This window comes from Onychostoma macrolepis, chromosome 23 (genome assembly GCF_012432095.1).
Source record: "Onychostoma macrolepis isolate SWU-2019 chromosome 23, ASM1243209v1, whole genome shotgun sequence".
NCBI lineage: Eukaryota > Metazoa > Chordata > Actinopteri > Cypriniformes > Cyprinidae > Onychostoma > Onychostoma macrolepis.
The window spans coordinates 1,400,720-1,426,333 of NC_081177.1; the positions used below are offsets into that span (position 1 = coordinate 1,400,720).

General features: G+C 35.3%; 1 protein-coding gene across 4 annotated transcripts; it reads left to right on the forward strand.

Moving 5' to 3' along the window:
* LOC131531660 (macrophage mannose receptor 1-like) lies at positions 1-24,678 on the forward strand. 4 transcript variants are annotated; one of them, XM_058762594.1, is made up of 7 exons: positions 1-280; positions 851-956; positions 5,895-7,837; positions 8,194-8,232; positions 9,109-9,474; positions 9,850-10,200; positions 20,601-24,678. In XM_058762594.1, exons 4-7 carry the CDS (start codon positions 8,196-8,198, stop codon positions 20,954-20,956), a joined length of 1,110 nt encoding a protein of 369 aa, XP_058618577.1. In that variant the 5' UTR covers positions 1-280; positions 851-956; positions 5,895-7,837; positions 8,194-8,195; the 3' UTR covers positions 20,957-24,678. The 4 variants fall into 4 exon arrangements, with proteins under 4 accessions (XP_058618577.1, XP_058618578.1, XP_058618579.1 ...); XM_058762595.1 differs by having other exon boundaries at positions 7,652-7,837; XM_058762596.1 differs by having other exon boundaries at positions 7,736-7,837.
* Positions 24,679-25,614: the final 936 nt, after the last annotated feature.

Consider the following 25,614-nt stretch of genomic DNA (forward strand, 5'->3'; position numbering starts at 1 on the left):
AAATTTGCAATAAAATAAACTAAATGTGTATTTTGGATTTTCCGCTAATATAAACAAACACACACACACACACACACACACACACAGAGAGACAGTGTCTTTGGCAAGAAAGAAGGAAACAAACCTAAATAAAGAACTAAAACACAGAAGGGAATTTTCCCGTCCAGGAAACCCAAAGATGGGAGGAGCAGAAAGAGGAGAAATGATCCGTGATATCAGTCTGTCCTGATAAAAGAAGAAATACAAACACACAATCACACCTGAATCACAACATCTACAGGTAAGAAACTCTGAATTAAGATAATTACTACTGTTTTAACTTTACAATAACTACAATATAGTTAATGTGTGGATCTTGCTCGTTTTATCTGTTGCTGAGTGTTTATTAATTTATTTATTTCAGTTTAATTATATACGGCTTTAAAACATTATCAAGAAAATTACCAAAAATGTACTTAATATCCAGAGATCGATCCAAAGGTGACGGTGATAACCCCATAAAGGTTTTCTCACACATAATTTCCCAATAAAACAAGCGTGTCTTAAATTTGAGTTATTATATAAGTAAAACAGGAAAATAAAACTAACATTTTGTAAAAAATAAATAAATACAAATTCAGGAGGTTTTGAAAGCAGAAATGTGCAGCATACACTGCAAAAAAAATATATATATATATTCTCAACGGTAAAAGACTAAAATGCCAAAGGTAAAACCATGTTTAACGAGTTAACAGCAAGATTTTACTGTATATTTAACTCAAATCCATGAAACAAAATATTGCTGCTGTATTTTTCCTGAAAAGGTCTGGCAACCACAGCTGCTTTTACTGTAAGTGTAATGTATTTTCAGGTGACTGGGATCTGGTGTGCCTCCCACTGTTCAGTGACATCAGAGCACATGTTGGACATGGAGGAAATTTTAATTTTCATCAACAACAAATGGAAGAAAAATCAAGGTAAATATTGCTTGATCAGTTAATACATTTGTTCTACGTCATTTCCAAACATGCTGTACCTTCAAGGGTGTTTTTAAAAAGCTAAACATTTTAAGTTAAATAAGAGTATTTTTCATGCATGAAATGCTAAGTATTAATTCAAAGCTATTCAGTGAAGCTATCTTCCATTTTTTCACAAAAAACTACAGAAATGTCATTTGCACCACACTGCCTCTGTGCTGGGAATGACATTCATGGTTACAAAGTACAATTGATATGTTTAATGACTTTGTGAATTGAGTTTAAGACTTTTCTAATAAATATCTCTGCTGTTTCTCTACATTCACATTAATTCATTGTCATTTCCACCACCACACATTTTTTTAAAATATTGTAAAAGTTCTCATCACACATTAAAAATGTATCCACAATTTATGAGATCATGCTCTACTTAATATAAAACTTAAAGTTATTTATTTTCTAATAAGCTCTTACCCAAACCAATATTACATTTCAGAGTGTGACAGGTGTACAGTTCAGCATTTGGTCCTCAGGGCAGTTCATTTATCTCATTGACAAATGTATAATTATTGTACATTGTGGAAAAACTGGTAAAACTAGTTACAAAAATGATCTTAGACAATTCTTGAGTGGAATAAGTTATTCTATTTTAAAATAACAGCTGTATATTGAAGTGAAAGTGAAAGTGAAAGTGAAGTGACATACGGCCAAGTATGGTGACCCATACTCGGAATTTGTGCTCTGCATTTAACCCATCCAACGTGCACACACACAGCAGTGAACCCACACACACCGTGAACACACACCCGGAGCAGTGGGCAGCCAATTATGCTGCGGCGCCCGGGGAGCAGTTTGGGGGTTCGGTGCCTTGCTCAAGGGCACCTCAGTCGTGGTATTGAGGTGGAGAGAGCGCTGGACAGTCACTCCCCCCACCTACAATCCCTGCCGGCCCGAGACTCGAACTCGCAACCTTTGGATTACAAGTCCGACTCTCTAACCATTAGGCCACGACTTCCCCCCACGATCAATCATCTGAATATTGAGATGTGGTGGAAATGACATTTGTTCATTGCAGGTCGGAAAAATGTAAAATATTAACAATTTCTCTTGTAATCTAAGTTTGTCCTCTTACAGACCTTAAAACTAGACAAATTAGTTAAACTTATGAGACTGTGTTACGTGACTTTTGAACAAGTTTTTTTTTATTCAACTTCACAATGCTAAAAGTGCCCCTAGTTGAAGAAATGCCCTTATATGGATGATGGACAATGGCATGATATAAACTGTAATACAGCAAGGCATTTCATCTGCTATAATGGTGAGTTCAGATCTAAGTGATTACAACACACAGAAACGTTAGGAAAATTATATTGACTATTTTCATGTAAAGTAATAATAATAAAAGTTGTTTTTTATTATCCATGACCCATAAATGCACAACATATAATTGTCTTTTAGTTCTTGGTAAATGAGAACAGAAAGAACAAATGTATTTTCTTGTTTTTTATTTAATTCCACTAGGAATATGATTCACTCTAAATCAATATCAGACGAATGTCTTTCTCTTTTAAAGGCAGCAGTAAAGGGTTCGTCCGTGTACAGGAGCTAAAGAACTGGACTGAAGCTCTGAAATACTGCAGAGAGAAACACACAGATCTGGCCAGTGTGAGGAATCAGAGCGAGAATCATCAGATCCAGAGCATCATAAACCAGAACCTAACTTCACCTAAACAAGCCTGGATCGGTCTGCACAGATTCTGGGTTTGGTCAGATAATAGCACCGCCACATTCACACACTGGAAACAAGATGAACCCAATAACAGAGCTGACAGAAGCAGCATCTGCACATCAGCTAGTATCAGTGATAAAGGACGATGGACAGACGAATACTGTAGAGAATCACATCCCTTTGTGTGTTATGATGGTGAGTAGATCAATCATCTGATCCCGTATTCTTAAAGTTTCTAAGAGTCCTCTCAGAGAGCTCCTAATTTAGCTTCAAAACGTCTAACTAGGAGTCGTATCTTAAAAGTGATTCAGGACCAATCTGAGAAATCTTTCTTTTGAAGGCTGTGATTGGTTGGTTGTCCAAGAAGGAAATAAAAGAGCGCTTTTAAGAGTATGGTCTATTAGAAACCTTCACATTGAAATTACAGGCGTAATTCTCTCTCACACACACACATTATATACGTATATATATTCTTAATTTTTTTATTTACCATGCTGTCATACTTAACATATTTTATAGGAAATGAACAGCGTTAAATGTTTGTGTGATCTCTTTGCTTATAGAAGGTTGTGACAGACCCAAATCATCACTGCAGCATAGTTGCATTTATCCAGTTGCTAAATATGTTAATGAAATTATTGTAGTGATTATGTTCATTTCTGGCGTTATTGCATTTCTGCACGGTGCCGGTGATGTTAGCGTGTCTCTAATAAGAATCTAATGTGTAGCGTCTTGTTAACTCACTGGCATGCATTGTGTGCAACACATTTCTTCTCCTTCTTCATGTTTTGTTCATTTTCTCCACTGCTAAAGAAACTCTTAAACCTCTTAAAAGTCCTCGTCTGTACTCCTAACCATTTTGGACCTTAAGACCGCTTTTAAGGGTTAAGATGCGTTCTGAATTACTTTTCTTTACTTTTCTTATCTTTATTAAATTTCTTTACTTCGATCTTTTCTTTAATTTTAAGAGGAAACGCCCACATTTCTAAGAATTTTCTTAGATGTTTGTTACTAGGAGCAACTCTTAGCACTAAGATTTTTCATGAATACGGGCCCAGATCTGCTGTACATCTACATGTCAAACTACAGCAACGCTCTCCTCATTTCAGAAGTTCAGCAAGCACATTATAACTTCACATGTGTTCTGGGTTATTACAGTTATAGGGCTTTTTGACCATGTTGTTCCAGACCTTTAAGAAGTTGGTTCAACTTCAACACAAATGAAGATATTTTTAAAAAACATGAGAGAAGCAAAACTTAAAGAGATGCTTCGTAGCTTGAATTATTATTATTTTCTTAAAGTTTTTATTTTTGGAATTTTTGCCTTTATAACGATGGGAGTGAGATAGGATCAGGAAAGTCAGGATTCGAACTCGGGACGCCCGTAGCACAACGGCACTGTTTGTCAGCGTCAGCATAACTGATGAATTTTGCATTATTGATTTTCTTATTTTATTGTATTACTGTGAAGCTGGACGACAAAACCAGTCTTAAGTGTCAATTTTTCGAAATTGAGATTTATACATCATATGAAAGCTGAATAAATAATCTTTCCATTGATGTACGGTTTGTTATGATCGGACAATATTTGGCTGAGATGCAACTATTTGAAAATCTGGAATCTGAGGGTGCAAAAAAATCAAAATATTGAGAAAATCACCTTTAAAGTTGTCCAAATGAAGTTCTTAGCAATGCATATTACTAATCAAAAATGAAGTTTTGATACATTTACGGTAAAAAATTTACAAAATATGTTCATGGAACATGATCTTTACCTAATATACTAATGATTTTTGGCATAAAAGAAAAATGGATTTATTTTTGGCTATTGCTACAAATATACCCCAGTGACTTAAGACTGGTTTTGTGGTCCAGGGTCACATATGTAATATCAAAGATTTTGGATATACAAAGACGGTTGAACACTCCCATGAATTATGAATGTGAGAAAGTGCAACGCACTATATGGCGGAATAGTCCCGCTTTCTAAAGAAAGAGCCAATCGCTGATTGGTAAAATCTCGTGTTACTGCAGGAGACGCTCCGGTTGGCTGCGGTCTGAGACGAGCAGGCTAGTACTGTGCATGCGCATTGGCGGGTCTAGCCTAAAAAAATAAGCTTTTTAATGTTATTTGAGCAACATTTATGAGACAGTTGTCAGATTTCATAGGCGATTTCATCGGTGCTCTACGCATGTGTATCAGTTATTGTTTGGATGCAAATAAAAGCCTAAATTAAATCTAGACTAAACTGTTTGATTCATATAGATTCAGTTTTTGACGCCTTTATAACCTTTTTACATCTTCTGGATCTTCTAAGTTTTGGTTACCTGGACTTTCAATGGAGGGACAGAAACCTCTCAGGTTTCATTAAAAGTATTTTCATGTGTTTCATCTTTGTTTTGAAGATAAACCAACGTCTTACGGGTTGGGAACAACATGGTTAAAAAATTGATGACAGAATTTAAAATTTAGAGTGAACTATCCCTTAATTAAAAAAATAAAATAAAAATCATGGTTCAAGTTAAATTTCTCATTTTCATTTAGTTTAACTTGATGTACTAAAATAAAATTAAAAACATAATAATAATAATAAGTATACTGTATATGCATAAAAAAGATTTAAATGAAAAAAATCTATTTCAAAATATTGATTAAATAAAAGTTAAATGTGTTGTACAGATTAAATCAGTCATTTGGACCCAAATTATTCAATTTAATTCAGTTCAATTCCAGTTTATTTGCAAAGTGTTTTTTTTTTTTTCACAATACATGTTGTTTTCAAAGTAGCTTCACAGAAAATGTATATTTCAATGTTACAATCAGGACATTTTCAGACTCAAATTATCTCCATTTAAAGTCTTTTTATGTCTATTTGAACTTCTATCATGTTTTTACGTGTTTAAGGTTAATTATATGATTCAGTTTCACGACTCATGAGGTGACAGACATTAACTGTCTTTTTTTCTTTGTTTAGTGCATATTATTTAGCACTTACATTTACTTTTGTGAAACTGATATGTTCTGTGAAATCCATCTAAAATGACTCCAAACATAATCATATGTAATTATAATACATGCAACTTGATATGAATCTCTAAATGGACACTGATAGAAAATATTTAAGATGCTCTTATATATGTGTCACATTCAGTTTGAGTTTTCATAGGCTTTTAGTTTGCATCTCATTGATTCCTGTGTTTCCTTTCAGTTTCCTTGGTCGTCGTGCATGGTTTCTACATATGTTCTCATTTTTCACTATAATTACTGATTATGTTGCTCACCTGTGTCTCATTAATTTCCTTAATTACTGTGCATTTATAGTCCTCTCACTTGGCATTGTGGACTATGAATATTTTTGGCTCGATGACAAAGTGAGCGTGATGTTCCTGTATGAAATCATCTACAATGAATGTAAACATAAATGGATAAATGTAATGATTTTATATAATGATAATAAATATTCATTGAGTGACTTCATGAAATAATTGCGCAATATTTGAACATCAGCAGAAGCAGTTAAATGAAATGGTGTAAATATTGTGGAAGATTACAGGACCAACAATGGTATACAGTATATACAATGGTATATAATAATAATTTAATAATAATTAAAGTTTAATTTTATTTCGGTTGACGTATTTTGTTAGTTTTAATAAGTCTGTTTCCGTTACACATTTGCACAAAACTTTTGCAATATTTGATAAATGTTTCCATTGCAGTTTTGCAAAGTATTCCTTTTTGCCTAAAAAAAACACCTCATGCGAGCATAAAAACGATTGTTGCGATATATGGGAGTTTTTGAAAAATTGACGTTTATATTGGGCATATTCACAATTTCAGTTTACTCAATTTGAAGGGTAATGGAAATGCAGCTACTGACGATTTTGCATATTTTACCTGAAAAGTGCTCCTGGTTTCCTGGTTCTATTGTGTTTTTACCATCATCATCATCATCTTGATGAAGAACGGCACACATTCAAATTCTGTCCAGAAGATTCAATCTGTCCTGTATCTGATTATTCTTCCCCGAGGGACACTGGGACATTCGTGACCAGCAGCTGCATAAAAAATGAACAACAATATGTAAATTAATAGGGAAAAAACATAGACACATGAGATAAACAGAGACGAGGAAGACTAGAATAATATCAGTATTCATTCAAATCATTACTCAAAAAATAACCAAAAATATAGTTGTGCTCGTCCAGACCTCAGCAGATTCTCTTTCACGTTTAATCGAAGTCTCAATTTTATCTCAGATGTTTGCCTGGAGAAATAAAAACTGACAATGCATAGATATCAATTATTTTAAAATAGAGGTAGTTGTATACTATAACAAAACCTACACACTAACCATAACAGAAATGTTTTCTATTTTATATTATTTTTACATATGAGGACATCTCCAAAACTAGGTTTTGCGAGTTTAACTCACTTCTAGGTACAGGTTTATCCCCAAAATATGGTTAAGTCCGGACAGCAGGTGAATTTGGGTAAAATATGTAAATAATAAATATCAGCGTACTTCCTCTTGATTGGTTACATTAAGAATTGCACACATTGTATTACAGAGTATATTGTATTTTTTGTATTAAATGGTTTCTAAAATCTTATGTTTAAATATGAAAAATGAAGTATTGCCAAAATATGCTATAATTTGCATACATTTGCAGAACAGAAATCTAAAGCCTGATTCAAAATTCAATTTTGATTTTGCTGACATATTAGAGTTAAAGGATCTCTTTTTATCACTCCAAAAAACATCAACAGACACAAAACAAACACTTTTTCACCATGTTTTTAGGAGTAAAATGTTGTATAAATCAGTGTGAATGAAATGTGAACGAACCCCACACTAAAAACCAGCAGAAGCTGTAATCAGTAAGTTTTGGTGTATGTAAGTGCTGCTGAAGTAGACGAAAAAACCTATGTGTTGTAACTGAAACCTATAGATGCAATTAAAAGTGTATTTTAGATGTTTGGGCAAGAGAGGAGGAAATAAACCTGGAGGAAAAAAAACAAACCACAGAAGGGAGTTTTTCTTTCCAGGAAAAGCAAAGATGGGAGGAGCAGAACGAGAGACGATCGGTGATATCAGTCTGTCCTGATGAAAGAAGAAACACAAACACACCTGAATCACAACATCTACAGGTAAGAAACTCTGAATGTCATTAGCAACTTATACAACATTATAAACATTACATTAACATTATATCTGTTAATATAACTTAAATCTGTCAAATCTAAAATATTGCTGCTGTATATTTTTTCCTGAAAAGTTCTGGCAACCACAGCTGCTTTTACTGTAAGTTTAATGTATTTTCAGTGTATTTTCACACTGAATCATGACACACATCAGCTTCAGGAGCTTCATGTGTGTATTTATAACTGATGTAGAATCTAATAAGCAATGATAAAGCAGAAATGACATGATCTGATGTTCTGGATCTGGTCAGATGTTCAGCGTCTGCATCATTTATTGAGACTGATGTCTGTTTTTCCCTCAGAAATGGAGAGAATCACATTGCTGTCTCTTCTGCTCACAGGTGAGTGAGTGTTTAAATGAGTGCTTGACTAGTACTAGTCTTGATAGTTAGTGTTAGTGCTGTGCTGACGGTGTTCAAGTGTGTTTGAATGATTCCTGTAATCGTGTGTGTTGTTCAGGAGATTGAGCTGCTACTGTAATAAACCACATAAAAACCACAAAACATCAGCAGTGTTTCCCAAGAGTCCTCTAGACTGCAGCGGCCTGTAGATTTCAGTCTCAATTAAAGTTTGAGTGTTTAACTCTTGCATACTAAGACATAAATATTGTAATTTTCTACTCATAAAAAAAATAACAATAATTGCACAGTGCAGTTGTATTACAATAGTAATATATTTCTGTCTCAGAGGTAATAAAACACTTTTAAAATATTTTTAAAAGTCATACAATACAACATTGCAGTACATTTTACAAGAAAATATTATTTCAGTCTTTGTTTACATTTCACATTTAATCCAGTGTAATACTTGCTGATTCTCTGTAATTATTTTTTAAAATAATTTGAGTAAAAAAAGTTGTTTTTATTATTGTTATATTAAAATATAATAAATTTGGCTTGTGAATGTGATATGATAGTGTTTCTATTACAACTAAAAGAGCTTTGAGTCGACTTTCATGTTGAAGTCCACACAAAGAATTCAGTTTGGTCACTGAAGATCAAAACTCTGGAAATGCACCACATTCATGCGTTTAACTTTAAAATACACTCAGTTTTCTTCCACTAGAGGTCCACAGTGTCACCAAATCCTGTGGAAACACTGAACGTACAAAACCATCATTCAGAGCACTTTATCAAACACATACTGAAACTCTGAGCTCTTGAAATACAGTGTGGATATAATGAGTCTGAGATCTGTGTGAATGTGTCTCTCCTCAGTCGTGGTCAGTTCATCTCCGCGTCAGTATCACTTTGTGAATCAGAAGATGAACTGGACTGAAGCTCAGAGTTACTGCAGAGAGAAACACACAGATCTGGTCACTATCAATAACATACAAGAACAGAATGACACAGAAGAGCTCATACAGAGAGTGAACAGCAGTGCTGGCCGTGTCTGGATTGGGCTGAAGGACGCATGGATTTGGTCTCTGAGTGACTCTGACTTCTACAGAGGAGATGAGTCTCAGTATAGGAACTGGAAACCAGGACAACCAGGTGGAGATGGAGACTGTGTTTATATGAACAATGATGGAGAATGGCATGATATAGCCTGTGATACCCAAAATCATTTCATCTGCTATAATGGTGAGTTCAGCTGTATGTTTCATATTTGATTAACTTTGCACTATAATTAACCAAATTGATATTATTATCTTCTGTAGAGCTGCTTATAACAAATTAATTTTTGAGTAACTGATTTAAGTTTGCAACATTGACAGTTATTTTATTACTGTGATGCTGCTTTGAAACAACATGTATTTTGAATAAAGTGTTATAAAAACATGTGATCACAACACAGATAAATGTGCTAAATGACATACTATTTTATGTCCCAAAAAAATAGCACTTTTAGTTTTTAAACTAAAAGCATAATTGCATTTGTAGATATGTCTACAGCAGATTTTTTTAAAATGTTTTTACTATAAATCAGTATCAGACAAATGTCTTTCTCTTTTAAAGGCAGCAGTAAAGGGTTCGTCCGTGTACAGGAGCTAAAGAAGAAGACTGAAGCTCTGAAATACTGCAGACAGAAACACACAGATCTGGCCAGTGTGAGGAATCAGAGCGAGAATCATCAGATCCAGAACATCATAAACCAGAGCCTAACTTCACCTAAACAAGCCTGGATCGGTCTGCACAGATTCTGGGTTTGGTCAGATAACAGCACCGCCACATTCTTACACTGGAAACAAGATGAACCCAATAACAGAGAGGGCAGAAGCAGCATCTGTGCATCAACTGGTATCAGTAATGAAGGACAATGGACAGACGAATACTGTAGAGAATCACATCCCTTTGTGTGTTATGATGGTGAGTAGATCAATCATCTGAACGTCTACATGTCAAACTACAGAAACCCTCTCATCATTACAGGAGAAGTTCAACGAGCACATTATAACTTCACGTGTGGACTGGGTTATTATAGTGACAGGGTTAGTCCACCCAAAACTGTGAATTCGCATTCTCTCACCTTCATGTTGTTCCAAACCCATAAGGCTTTGGTTAATCTTTGCAACACAACTTAAGATATTTTTTTAAAGAAACCTGAGATTTGAAAATCCAGGTAACCAAAACTTAAAAGAGCTGATTTATAGCTTGATTGAATTGATAATTGATTAATTTTGCATTATTGATTCTGTTATTTTACTGTTTATTACTGTGAGGCTGCTTTGAAACAATCTGTATTGTATAAAGCGTTACAGAAATAAATGTGAAGCTGCAGCACGCATCAAATAAAGCACAAAAATGTTGGCATGCACTCAAGCCTCCATGTTTACCACATGTAATATAATTGGTAAAGTCATGTGTCACTGCAGGAAGAGCTCTGGTTGTTTTAGAAACAGTCAGCATTCTGAGATGTGCGGCTAGTACTGTGCTTTTATCAGATTCCATAGGTATCTCCAAATATGAAATTTAATTGCAAGCTTGGTGAACAGTTTTGGAGAATTTTTTAAAGATGGCCATGACTTGCCTCAAAGGGACTTTGGAAATGTGCTCAATGCACAGTTGGGAAGGTTACTTTGGAATTGTTTACAGATTACAAGTTACCCTATTTAAAATGTAACTATTTCAATTACTTTAATAAAGTAATGCAGCTGATTACATATTTTGATTACTCTTCTAAATGTATAATCAGGGTTCCTACCCATTTTCTATTTTAAAATTCCATACTTTTCCAGACTCAAATTTCCAAACCTCTCAGTAGATTTTCAGATCATAGTTAACGTAAATGGTTCATAGAGCATTATTTTAAGCTTTAAATTTGGTATACAGTAGGCATCTGTAAATATATTTTCTCAGGGTTTTTTAATTGATTTTCTCGAAGTGACAACCTACAGAGTCCCTAAAATAATTGTAAAAAATAATTTAAAAAATACATGCACACAAGAAAAATGTTTGTGCCCTCGAGAAACTATTCCTTTGTGCATGGGAATTTTTTTGCATGCTTATGCATTACAATATAATCTATTTCCTTTTTGCATCACTATGAATAACATGAGAGCATGGATGCACATGAATTAACAGAGATCTACTTTCTCAAGATTTGGCTTTTCTTATTGTATTACCTCTAATATCAAGGCATAATGTCCAATTTAACACATCCTCTGTGGAGGCGCAGAAACCATGACACGAAATGGGCTGTTGGCATAAAATTTGCCAAGTTCAAGGGTCTATAAAAAGAGACTGGTACTATAAAAAGTGTTCAAAATGTGGCTTTCATTAGGGCAGTATGCAATATTTCAAGGCCTTAGGTCTCTTTAACGCATACTCTGTGACGGCCAAGAAACCACGCTGCGAAATGGGCTGATGGCACAATAGGTAGCTCAGTGTGCACTGTCCTATATGCTCTATACCCCGTAGGAACCCAGTATAATGTTCTCATCATTTTCAAACATTTAAAGCAGGCAGGGTTAACCTTACAGTAGCATTCAACAATGATTACTGTCAGACTTTCTAAATCCTTCTTCACTTGAATTAAGATTATAATAATTTAATTTTAAAGCATAGCCACCACAAAATCACACTTTAGAACCTCTTTTTACTTTGAGATTGTTCTAAGGTTAAATACTGATTTAAAATTGTAAGATATATGAGCAATATCACACTCGTAGATGTGAGATATGGCTGTATATCGGCACGGCTGTGATTCATAGGTAGTGCCGTATGTAATCACAGCGTGCCGATATACACGTGTGTATATCTCACGTCTACAAGTGTGATATTGCATTTATACAACAGTTTGACAGCACAAGTGTGTAATTACATAAGAAACAACAACTTGGTGTCTTTAAAAACCCTCTTTTGTGCAGAACTACTTCCATCCGCCATGGATTCAAATCTAAAGTTGACAGTTTAACAGCTGAGCCCAAGCCTCAGTTACTAATTCCAAAACGTCACTTTAAAACTAGTAACGAAGGAACGTTGTATTCCTGTAGTAAAAGCAGTGTATTATGTGGAGTAGAGCAGGGTTCTAGACATTAGGAGGCCCTAGGCAAAAATCATGTTGGAGGCCCCCCCCACCCGCAATAAAAAGCACTTGAAACAAATATGATTCCTAACCTTTTTATTTATACGACATTTAACTTAAAATTTTGTATATTTATACTTATACAGTACAAAAATTTGGAAAATTACTATTTTAAATGTTTTTGAAAGAAGTCTCTTACGTTCATCAAGCTTGGATTTAGCCTACACTGTAAAAAAAAAAAAAAAAAAAGGTTGAGCCAAATTAAAATTTTAAGGCAACCAGCTTCAGCTGATTTTTGAGGGAGATTCTCAATTTTTTTGTTGTATAAACTTAAAACGACAAGTTGAGAAAACTCAAAAATCTACTGAAGCTGGTTGTCTTAAAATTTTAAGTTGGCTCAACTTTCTTTTTTTTTTTTCTTTTTTTACAGTGTATTTGATCAAAAACACAGAAAAAAACAATAATATTGTGAAATATTATTACAATTTAAAATTATATCTTCTATTTTACTATACTTTAAAATATATTTCTGTGACGCATAACTGATTTTTCATCAGCCATTACTCCAGTCTTCAGTGTCATAAATCATTCTAATATGCTGATTTATTATCACCGTTAGAAACAGTGCTTAATGTTTATTTTATAACCTGTGACACTTTTTTTCAGGATTTTTGCTGTTTAAAAATAAACGTCTTTACTATCACTTTTTATCTATTTAATACATCCTTGCTGAATATTACAGTTTTTTTTCTGTATTTTTGATCAAATAAATGCAGGCTAGATGAGCATAAGAAATTTCTTTCAAAAACATTAAAAATAGTAATGGGTCCAAACTTTTGACCGGTACTGTATGTACATATTCATCAAACTTTATCTAAGGTAATCTCTTTTTTGTTTGATGAAGATGTCATTGTTGTATTATTATTTTGCTGTTTTATTTAATTTAATCACAGTTCCAGAATACCACTTCAGTAAGTGCTTTTATCATTTTTTTCCTAGCATGGGCAAGATTTCCCCCTCCCATTTAATCAACATTGACTTCAGATATTGTCATATTATTCATATCAATAATATTATATTATAATATATTAATAATATTAATAGTATTGCATTGTTACCCTAAATATGACATATATACACAAATCAAATGAAACAGAAAGACACAATGGCTACTAAGCAGAAAAAAAGTTATTTAGTTAGTTGAAACTGAAATTGTAAATGTTATGTTAGAGCAGCAATCCTAATTATCAGCCAAATTTAGAACATACACCTGAGATGCTTTATTTGAACCATTAAAAAAAATGTTCTAGTGTGTTTGCTTTGAGTACAAATTTCTCTGCTTTTACTTTTGTAGCTATTTTGCTAGTCAGCTCCCGGCGCAATGTCATTCATTGTACGCGCAAATTCAAAGCGTCGTGTCTGGGTGCGTCAACGGCACTCGCACTCCTTTAAACTTGAAATAAAGCGGTCAATGATCTTTCCAGAAATTACGCTGACCGAAGTTTATATTTAAAATATATCACTCCAAAATAGATGACAACAATTCACACATCTGCATTAGCAGCTACTTCTTTGAGTGCCTATTTAGTCTTTTGCATCGCATAGTTCGCAGCACCTGAAAGATGTGTTCATTACGCAAACATTCAGAAGGCGGGACCCGCTTTGAAACTCCAACATTAATTGGTATAATTGCAGATGAGTGACAATTCAACTATATCCAATGAACAATGAGGCTAGTATTTCTGCCCGTCTTGACTGGTGAACTGGTGTATAGGCGATGTTACAGTTATGGAGGCCCCTAGATAGCTAGCGCCGGCCCTGGAGTAGAGTATTATGAGAGAGATTTACTGAGCAACTGTGATTACCTGATACCGATCTGACACAGTATTCATTCAGCTTGTTGTAAACCTATGTCTTCTAAAGTTTAGGCAACTCAGAAGTGAAGACCAGGAGACTTCGGGTTGTATCTTCAGCAGGATTCTTTTATTGAGAACACAAGCTGTCGGTAGCTGTAGTCATCGAAAATCTAACTTAAAGCAGTGATACATTGTAGTTTATATACATTTAGGGGGCAGTGCTTAGGAATGGAACCCAAGCACCTGGGTGACAACCTTAAGACATGCAAATGAAGTATTCAGGTATAGCATCCTGCCCCATTTAACCTCTCCTAATCTAATCAGCCTAACTGCCCAAAGACGGGGGCAGGGGCAGCAAGAGCAATTACAAACAAAAGGCAAGAGTCTCCGTCGTCTGGCTCATTTCACTTACAATAAGAGAACAGGAACTGGCAGGGACCTCTTGAATCGTTCATCTGATGTCATCATCTTCACCATAAATGCTAAATACAATGTATATAACTTCTTCAGTTTGTACACTATTACATAGGGATCTAAATTAAACATTTAAATAAATTTGTAATCCCACAATTCCCCCTTTGAGAGCTCTAATAACTCTCACAAAATACAAATTTAGACACTTAAAAGTTTATTCTTGTAACTTGTGATCGTTACAGGCACATAGCACTTGTTCTGTGTTGATTGTCTGTAGGGACGAACTGCATGCTGACACAGAAACAAAACATACAATTATGGTCCGTGAAGTTCTTACGGGTAATAATCTTTTCTGGTTGGAACTGTCATTTCCTCGTGAGAGGCGGAAGTCATTGCTGAACGAAACACTTGATACTGTGGATGCATAGATAGTACACCAGTATGAGAAACAACAGCAGAATTCCTATGTCCTTGATCCACAGCCAGGGTTTACCTAACAAGTTTCCGAACCATGAAGAATTATCTTCAGTCATCTGGTGTAATTTTACTGAAAGATCAAGGATGTCTTGTTGGATATTGTTCAAGTTCTTGGTTGGATCCATTAAACCGTGCAGCATTCAGGGCCGATAATGGTACAGGCTCCCCTTGTGTTGCAAGAATGTAATCCAAGGCCACTCTGTTCTGTAAGATCATCATCTTGTGTGAAGCGAGAGTGTCCGTGATATTGCCCAGGGCCAAAACCGTATCATTGGCCAATTTCTGTACAGAATCCGACAGGCTTCTGACTTGATCGAGAGCCTGCATGACGCCATACGATGGGATTAATGCTCCAAGAGTTCTTGACCACCACGTTTGTACACAAGTGAGTCCTGGAATGCAGCCCTCTTTGTTGGTAGAAGCTGAATTTTGTAGATGTGGAGAATTTGAGGTGGAGTGTGTGTTTTCTCTGATAGCTGGTAGAACATAAACCAGGGTGCACCTGCCGTTGAATTGGCTGGGTAGGATGCTGTAGACAGAAGTTCCACATAACCACAAAGTGCCAGTCGGTGGAGGAATCATACACAACTGATTTATAGCAAAAAATTTCGGTAGGGATGGGTTCCCGTAGAGACAAGTCATTCTCCTCTTTCGTAACTGATGTAGTAACGTACACATTGAATTTGGTTCCTCTTTTAATCACAAAGCTGCAACGTTCACGAGGAATTTCACCCAGTGTAGTCGATGCTGGAGCATAATTTTCCATGCACCAATAGAACATCATTGGCATGAGTAGATCTGTCATGATGGGAGTAGCTGAAGTTAGGTTGCAGGATGGTAGTCCAGGAATGCAACACGTAGAAGCTGGAGGAATCGTTACGTTGTGACATGTATCCTTGTTGTATAATCCACTGGTATGATGATCGAATAAGGTACACGTATCACATTTGGAGATATGGTGTGCCACCCATGGGATTCCTGCTCCTACTGAAGGTGCGTGTGGCATGCAAACGTTCTTTCCAGCAAACAAGGCATTTCTTGACATATTCATCAGCTCTAAGAATATGTTGTTTCTGGGGTCTACACTTAGCGTGATGTCCATGATGGTTAATAATACGACAATCTTGTTCATGTTGATGATGACTGAAGTTCCCGTATGTGATTCTCTGCGTTGTGTTTTTTTTTTTTTTCTTTGTTCTGTCTTTCGTGACAGTTGGCTCGGCAGTGGGTCTCGTTGTCTTTTAGAGGTTGTGGCTTCATACGCAGGTGAGGAGTTCGGCGCGTATGGGTCTCAGGACAGCCATCATGTGGTATCTGCACAGAGGAAGAAAGAAAACAAAAGACAGAGCAGTATTTGTTCTAAAGACTGCAAACATTAGGGTTGTATCCTCTGTTCAATCTGAGTCTGCTATTGTTGTTCCTTCTTTCCCTATTTCTTAATTCACGAGACACCTAAAGAACAGTGAGGTGAGGGTGGACTAGTGGATGGGGAAAGGCCTATGAGGGAATGTTCACCACAGGGTTGGCCCCCGAAGCCTGTTGCTTTCGGTTCTTCCCTGGGTACCTCACTGGTCCATGTGTCCTGTCCTATCCCTGTAGGTGGTGTGCAAACTTTAGTGTGTGACATCTCCATCCTCTAATGGAACATCAGTCATAACAAACATCATAACCCAGAGAGGATAGGTGAGTGACTGGAGTGTGCTGTAGTATAGCTTTGAAGGCTGTGAGTGTACTTAACTAGCATTCTCTCAGTGGAAGGAAGTGACAGTAACCTTCCTGTAGTTTTATTTACAAAGAATCTTTCAGCTTTGTTGTACATTACTGGGGAATTAAGCACTCACAGCCCTAACAGTTAACACCTGAGCAAACTGCTCCAACAGTTCGGTGAAGCGGGAGGGGCTGCTTCAGAGTACCAAGTAGACTGAGTAGAAGCTGAGTAAAGCTGTTAATTTCTCCTAATGTCTTTTGCTTTTCCTACACTCTTTCATCCAGTGTCCAGGTTTACCACAGTAATAACAACTGCCCTCCTTCTTAGGACACTTACGTTTCTGTCGGTTCTCTGTGTTGACCTTAAAGGACGCTGCTGCAATCTTTACTCTGGCTTTAACATCAGAGTCTCTTTCCCAAGTAGCTAAGCTGTCCAAGCTGTTTTGCAAGCTTCCAGTGGACCATGTTAGGTCTAAGAACGGCAAAGCTGATCTGTACTCTGATAAAAGGCCATCAAACCATGTTCGAACTAGTGGTCCTTTGTCATCAAGCACACTTTCAGGATCATCCACTATTCCACTGTAAGTTACAGCTGACTGACAAAACCTTTCAGTGTATTCACTCACAGTTTCTTCTTTCCTTTGCACACAGTTAGTGATTCTGGACCAGTCTATCTTGGGTCCTATGATATTCTTTAGAATTTTCAAAACACCTTCTCTCAAATCACCTTTGAGCATGTTGTAGTTCAGAAGTAACAGCAGACTCAAAACTGTTGAATTCAGATTCAGTTAGAATTTGTGACATCAGCTGTGTGACTTCTGCTAACGACATGTCGTAGAGACGCATTTTGTTGATCAATGCTCTTCTAAATTCAGAAAAATCTGTGCGTGCTGAGGGTAAGCTCTGAGACAGTCTCTCTATATCTTTAGGTCCTAGTGTTTTGGCAACAGTTTGTACTTGCACAACAGAAGAGTTGGGAGCAACACTTTCAATTCCCTCAATTCCTTGAGATCGTCTCTTAGCGCCACATACCTTCACTGAATCTACAGGCACATCAATTACTGATTGGATGATTACATCTCTTTCAAAGAAAGCTTGTAAGTCAGGATAATTGTCATTCGGTTGACTAACTTCTTCCACATCAGTTTTTGCTGAAGCTTTGTTGTGGTTCAATTTATTAGTAAAATAGGATACTCTAGCACGGAGCTCTTTGTTCTGTTTCTCTAGCTCTGAGTTACGCTGAGATTGTTGTGTAGCTAGCGCTAAACCAAATTCTCTGTGGCAGCAGATAATGCCTTTAACATTGTTCTTGCGAATACATGCTCCTAACACCTTTTACACTCATCTACAGACCAAGTCTTGTCTGGATGGATCTCATATTTCTGCGTTAGTTCTTGTCTAACTTTCTCAGTGATTATTAGGTTCATTTGTTCCCCTAACAGTGTTTTGAATTCACTATCTGACCACAATGGAGTCGCAAGACCATCCTTTTCTGTTGTTTGAATCAGCCTAGCATTCCTTCTAACCATCTTGTGAGTTTCTTTGTTACCACACAATCAAAAACACTAAAACTTCTCTGATCAACAGAGGGTACACTTGTTAACACAGCTTAACTATTGTTAACTTTGTTACCACACAATCAAAAACACTAAAACTTCTCTGATCAACAGAGGGTACACCAAAATTATTAGCATGAAATGCTAAACTTCTCTGTGAAAAGAGGATAAACCAAAATAACTAGCACGTAAATGCCAATCTTCCCTGCCTACACAGAACAGAGGATAAAACAATATTAGCACTTGATGCTAAACTTCCCTGCCTGGACAGAGGGTAACTTCATCTCTAAAAGTTCATTTTTTTAGAGGAAAACTTAGTTAACCAAACCCTACAGCTGTCTGTTAACTCTTCTCTGTCGGCGCAGAGGATAACTAAATTTGTACTGGTCTTAAAGGTTCTTTTGGATTAGAGACAGCACTCACCACAACCTTAGTTGAGAGAAAAATTCAGTCTGGAAATCTTTTGTTCAGCTTGAAGTTTTCGCTGGATTCCAAAAGATGCAGTCTGGAAGCAGATCTTTGTTTGAGCTTGAAGTTTTCAATCTGGATTCAGGTGAGGAAGCTGGAACTCTATCCGGGTCACGGCACCATCTGTTGTAAACCTATGTCTTCTAAAGTTTAGGCAACTCAGAAGTGAAGACCAGGAGACTTCGGGTTGTATCTTCAGCAGGATTTTTTTATTGAGAACACAAGCTGTCGGTAGCTGTAGTCATCGAAAATCTAACTTAAAGCAGTGATACATTGTAGTTTATATACATTTAGGGGGCAGTGCTTAGGAATGGAACCCAAGCACCTGGGTGACAACCTTAAGACATGCAAATGAAGTATTCAGGTATAGCATACTGCCCCATTTAACGACTCCTAATCTAATCAGCCTAACTGCCCAAAGACGGGGGCAGGGGCAGCAAGAGCAATTACAAACAAAAGGCAAGAGTCTCCGTCGTCTGGCTCATTTCACTTACAATAAGAGAACAGGAACTGGCAGGGACCTCTTGAATCGTTCATCTGATGTCATCATCTTCACCATAAATGCTAAATACAATGTATATAACTTCTTCAGTTTGTACACTATTACATAGGGATCTAAATTAAACATTTAAATAAATTTGTAATCCCACAAGCTCAATCTCATATTCACAATAAAACATTAGTTTTAATGTCTACTGAGGAAAGCGATATCTTTGCCTTACTATCCTTTTATCTATTAAGGGTGATTTCCATTAAAAGCACTGCTCAGTGCATTTGTTGGCTGTGTCTTACAAGCTGTTGTTGAAAGAAAAAATTACTTCCTTTTTCACAACAGTGTTTCAGTCTCTTTCAATATAAAAGTCTTTACTGCTGACTCACTCTTAAAAACAGTCTCTTGTCGGCATCTAATGGTGGAACAATGTAACTATAAATCACCATCACGAACACACACTGTTTCCCAATACTAAATACTACTATTTATTATATAAAATATTATTTATTGAATAACAATATTTAATAAACAACAGCCATCATAAAAGTTGCTAGGCAATTCAGTCAAGTACAAAGGCAGCACTATATACAGCATTAAAGTTATAGCTATAAAATATAACGTGATAAGATTTTGCCCTATTCCAAAACTATTTGCTCTGGAACGATTAATAGATTAATGAGACGAAAGACTGCTCGTGAGATTTACCCAATAGAATTATATCTCATATTTACACACTATAGAGAAATCAGAGCCAGCGGCAAGCTCCAGAAGATCTGGCCGAGGTGAGGCGCTCTCTCTGCGGGTTCATGAGTGCTGAACGACCGTTGGAGCTCACATCTCCGAAAACATCGAAGGAAATTTTCAAACAGACGTTCTCTTTATTAACTAAACTTTGATTCATATGGATTCAGTTTTTGACGCCTTTATGACCTACTTGGATCTTCTAAGTTTCGGTTGCCAGGACTTTCAATCGAGGGATAGAAACTTCTCAGATTTCATTTAAAATATGTGTTTCATCTTTGTTTTGTAGATTAACCAAAGTCTTACAGTTTGGAACAACCAAACCTGGTTTGAAAACAGACAGAATTTTCATTTTTGAGTGAACTATAATAATAATGATAGTATATTATTAAAAAGCATAATAAAAATTCTAATGTAATAAAAAGTACTGAAAAAAGTATTATATTATCTCAGTGATACTAAAATGGCACCAACTCTTGTATTTAACAGTTAAATGTTTTGTATCCTTGCTCATTTGTTTGTGTTTGCAGATAAACTGGTTCTGATCCGAGAGAATAAGACGTGGACTGAAGCTCTGAGATACTGCAGAGAAAGGGACATGGGCCTGGTGTCGGTGGATTCAGAGCAGATGCAGCGGCGGGTGATGAATGTGACCGCGAGCGCCTCCTCCAATCACGTGTGGCTGGGTCTGCGTCACTCCTGCACAGTGGGACTCTGGTTCTGGGTCAGCGGTCACACCATCTGCTACGATCAGTGGGCTTCTAATTACGACAAAGAACTGGACGACTGCGTTAATACGGTCAGATCTGGAGCCATTCGGACCAGCGATAATCACTGGATCAGCCGCCCTGAAACTGAAGAAAACAACTTCATCTGCTTCAAGTGAGTGCTGGAGAGTAACTGATTACATATAATCCAGATTACAAATATTCAGCACTTGTAATTAGATTACATTTTACCTTAAAATGCCAATAACCAGATGCCTGTTAATTTCTTAATGATTACATATTCACACAATGGCAGTCAATTATTCATGTGACCATAAAGTAATCAAAAAGTACTCAGAATACAATACTAAAAACATGTAATCTAATAGATTATCCCCCGGTTTCACAGATAAGGTTTAAGACTAGTCCCAGACTAAAATGCAAATCTGAGCTGTTTCAACAGAACGAAACTCGCACTGACTGATCTTAAAATATATCAGTGCCTTTGTTTTGTCTCAAGATGCACACACAATGTGTTTTTCTAAGGCACGTTTATAAAAATTACTTAAATTTTGTAATTTAAGTATGGCCTAATCATGGTTTATTCTAAGCCCTGTCTGTGAAACCAGACCTATGTTACTAAATAAAGTTTTTGTCATCTAATTTGTAACCCGTAAAGGTTGAAACATTTTTAAGTAATTACACACTGTGTGTGAGTCAAATAACCAATTTAATCAAGTTGTTTGGACTCAAATTATTCAATTTAATTCCAGTTTATTTGTAAAGTTCTTTTCACAATAAATATTGTTTCAAAGCAGCTTCACAGAAAATGTATATTTCAATGTTACAATCAGGAAGTTTTCTGTTATTGGACTCGAATGATCTCCATTTAAAGTCTTTTCATGTCTATTTGAACTTCTATCATGTTTTCACTTGTTTAAGGTCAATTATATAATTCAGTTTCATGACTCGTGAGGTGATGAAGACAAACATTGACTGTGTTTTCTTTAAATTTACTTTATTATTGTTTTTTTGTTTGTTTGTTTAGCACGTTTAGTATTTACTACTTACATTTATATAATATTTACACTATATTTGAACATCAGAAGAAGCATTTAAATGAAGTGGTCAAGGTTAAAATGTGATTAAAATAGGGCTTATTGATACTTCAATATTGCAGAAAATTACAGGATCTATACAAATATATACAGTGCTGCTAAAAAAAATAGAAAAACTTAAAAAAGAATAAAAAAACTACAAGTTTGACATAACATGACATTTGTGCATATAATTATCCAAATAACCGTCTGTATGCAAATACATTTCTGAATGTCAGTCATTTTCTTTGCTGGATTCATGTCGGCTCATGATTCATACAATTTTTTTTTTTTTTTTTTTTTTAAGAAAATAAAGCTTTGAATGAAATTTAATTTGTCATCTTGTGTGACTCTGATCTATTAACAATAATTCTGAACATACATGAGGGAGATAAACGAAACTGGACTTTGGTGTGGGTTTGGAGAGCTGGATGTGGTTTGGTCAGGTCTAAAGCTATAATGAGTTCACAATACTTACATTAAATAAGTTTACATTAAACATACAGTAAACTAACTACAGACTCATTCTAGAATTGCGGGTACATTTCAAGCTGAGAAAGAAAACAAAAAAATGGAATATATTTTCATAGAACACACTTTAAATTTAATATTTTCTATATTTGCTGTTCTTAAACGTAAAATTTTAAATATTTATTCTGAAAATCAACGTACTAACAGAAAAATCTGTCAACTCAGTTATAGATAAATTGGGTCAAACATATACAGTTAACAAATGTAACACAATTTAAAACCCTGTCCTCCCTAGAAGAACATCTGTCTCTTAATCCATTACTTCAACTTTAAACCTAATAATATATAGACTTTTTGTTTTAGAGTAAAAATATCAACACGTTTAAATGAAAAGTTGCCAACATGGTGTGCATTTTCTCTAAACATAGCTTTCAAAATGAATTACATTTTTTATAATTTCATGTAGTAGTAGTACTAATCAGGCTAATTAGGTTCTGATCAATTTGTTAACAATAAAACACATATAATTATCATTTTTAAAAACTTTAAACAAACAGAGTTGACATTGATGGTAACAGAGTTGACATCAGAAAACAGAGTTGACCACCTGTAGTTAAAAGACCAAAAACAGCAACATTTTCTGCCAGATTCTGAAACTGAAACCATTTTAAATGTAACAACTATATAATTTTAATGTATGAATCTGGAGGCAAAGACAGTCAATAATAGGTGTAGTGGCAGTCTTTCAGTTATTATTTTCAAGACAAAATGTCCCTTAATATACATAAATGCATTGTTTTGGTGATAATATAATTTGTGTTATTATTCAAAACTGATTCAGCAAAGTTTTTGTTTTTTTAAAAATAACAGAAGGTTTACCTGGGAGACGCAAAATGTACCCCCAATTCTAGAATTACCCACCATTAATAAGTTTATAATACTTATAATCCAACTTTCTGCATCATTTTGAATTATTTCCAAATGGATTTGAGAAGTTCTCAGGTGAAAATGTGAGAAATCAAATTACACAATTTACATTCTCCCTGTGTAGAATTTATATTTTGCTTAAGGGAAAGTTTATTTTTGGCATTGTGACATTATTTTCATTACATTCAAGCACATCTTCTACTTAAATTCTTAATATTGTATTGTGAAAACAATTTTTGTCAATTAAAATAATTGTTGAGTACAACTGTAAATCTAAATTATGGGAATTAAAAAAAAAAAAGTAAGAAGAAATGGGTAACACTTTATAATAACTGCACGTATGAATCATTAGGTAAGCATTAGCAAATAGTCAATTCATCCTTTATAAAGCATTGTCCCAACATTAATAGTCAGTAAGCAGTTTATAAACGTTTTTCTATGAAGTTGCAGAGGTTTATTTTTTACATCTTGAAAACATATTTCTGAGTTCTGCATCCCTCTGTGTTGTGTTTGGGAGATAACTGAGCCTTTAAATCTTCTTTGTAAATGCTTTATAAGGAATAAATAGTCCTCACTTCAGATGAACTCACAAAAACAGATGACTGGCAACTACTACATGTTTCATAACTACCTGACTTAATCATGAATTACAGCAGGAATATGTGTTAATAAAGCATTTATTAACACACTGAGCAACTATTATCACGTGTCTAAATAATAAGATTTATAAATTTAAATAGTTTATTAATCATTTACTTACACTTTCTAAATGATCTTATGAACCACTGAAAACTCCTAAATAACTGGTTTGTAAATAACCAAAGTGCATTAAATTTAGATCTGGATCATGTATTTGGATGTTGCATTTCTTTTAAGTGTTTTTACAGTGTTGCACATTTTAATCAATCAGACGTTTCTGTTGAGCTTATGGATGCAATGGTCAATTAGAAGCATACAGACGAGTCATGAATTCTCTCATCATAATCAACAAAGTGCAGATGTACATGTGATGTAAGTAAGAGATTCATTCATCTTACAGCAGGTCCGCATGTGCGACCGAAATAAAAAATGCGCTGTGTAAATAAGTACTGGCATGGTTGACAGCTGTTAATGCACAATTACAATTTTAGATCGGCAAAACTGTGTGCGCTAAACCTGGAAGAGCACATACTTACTTGCTGGAAACCTGCCCCAAAAAAAGCCTGCTGATTTTAAGGTTGAAAATGATGAAAATTCATATAAAGAAGTAGAAGAAGAAGTAAATATCAGCATTTTATTTTTAGGTTTACTATAAAATAATTGTATTTGTATTAATTCTCCCTTTTATTTAAAAATAGTATTATCACACTATTATTTTGTTTGTTCTTTTATTTAAAAAACTAACTAAATAAAGTGCAATACCATTATCACTATTATATATATATATATATATATATATATATATATATATACACACACACACACACACACACACACACATACACACACACATTTTTAAAGTGTAGCATTTGTTGGGCTTTAAACTGAAAACTATTATCCAGCAAATATCTTTCCCCCCACTCACAGTAAAGGTCATTTAGGTTTAATAATCTTAAGGGTAATAAAACTTCTGAACAATTTTATTAGAAAAATATTTATTTATAAAATAGATCTATAAAATCAGTTTTTCTATATTTATATCTATAAAATATATCAAAAACGTTTGTATCTAAATTAAAATGCCATCTAAAATAAAATCTGTACTATATAATCTATAATAAAATATCTATTTTTCTTGCCACACAACACATCTGAAACACTCATTATCCAAATCAGCACTTAAGATGCAAATGAAGTTCCTCTCTAATAAAGGAAGTTCACAGAACATTTTTACAGTTTCCTGTGGCGTGTTTTTGTACTTTCTTCCCGCCGCATTACGTCAACCTCATCAGCACAGCGAGGCCGTCTGGAAATGTGAGCGTGATCAAGAGGAAGAACACGTCTCGATGCCCACACGTCCTGAGGATCTCACTTTCAATTAAATCTGCCCACAAAAGAGCTGTGATTGTCTCACAGGGGAAATTAAAACGTCTATATTAAACATCTGTATAATCAAAACTCATATCTGTGTCCGGCAACGAGCTCAGTTTACAAAAGAGCTGGATTTCAGCCGTCCAGTCCGTCTGTCTGTGGTCGGACACAAATAGATGTTTATAGGGGCTCCGTTATGTTCATTAAAACACGCAGCGTCTGTCTGACGGCCCCCGCATGTCGGGACGCTCGTTTAAATGCCGTCGGTGCGATCGAAGAGATCCAGAAGAACTTCAGCTCATGATCTCCTGCTGTTCTCTGTGCTTCAGTAA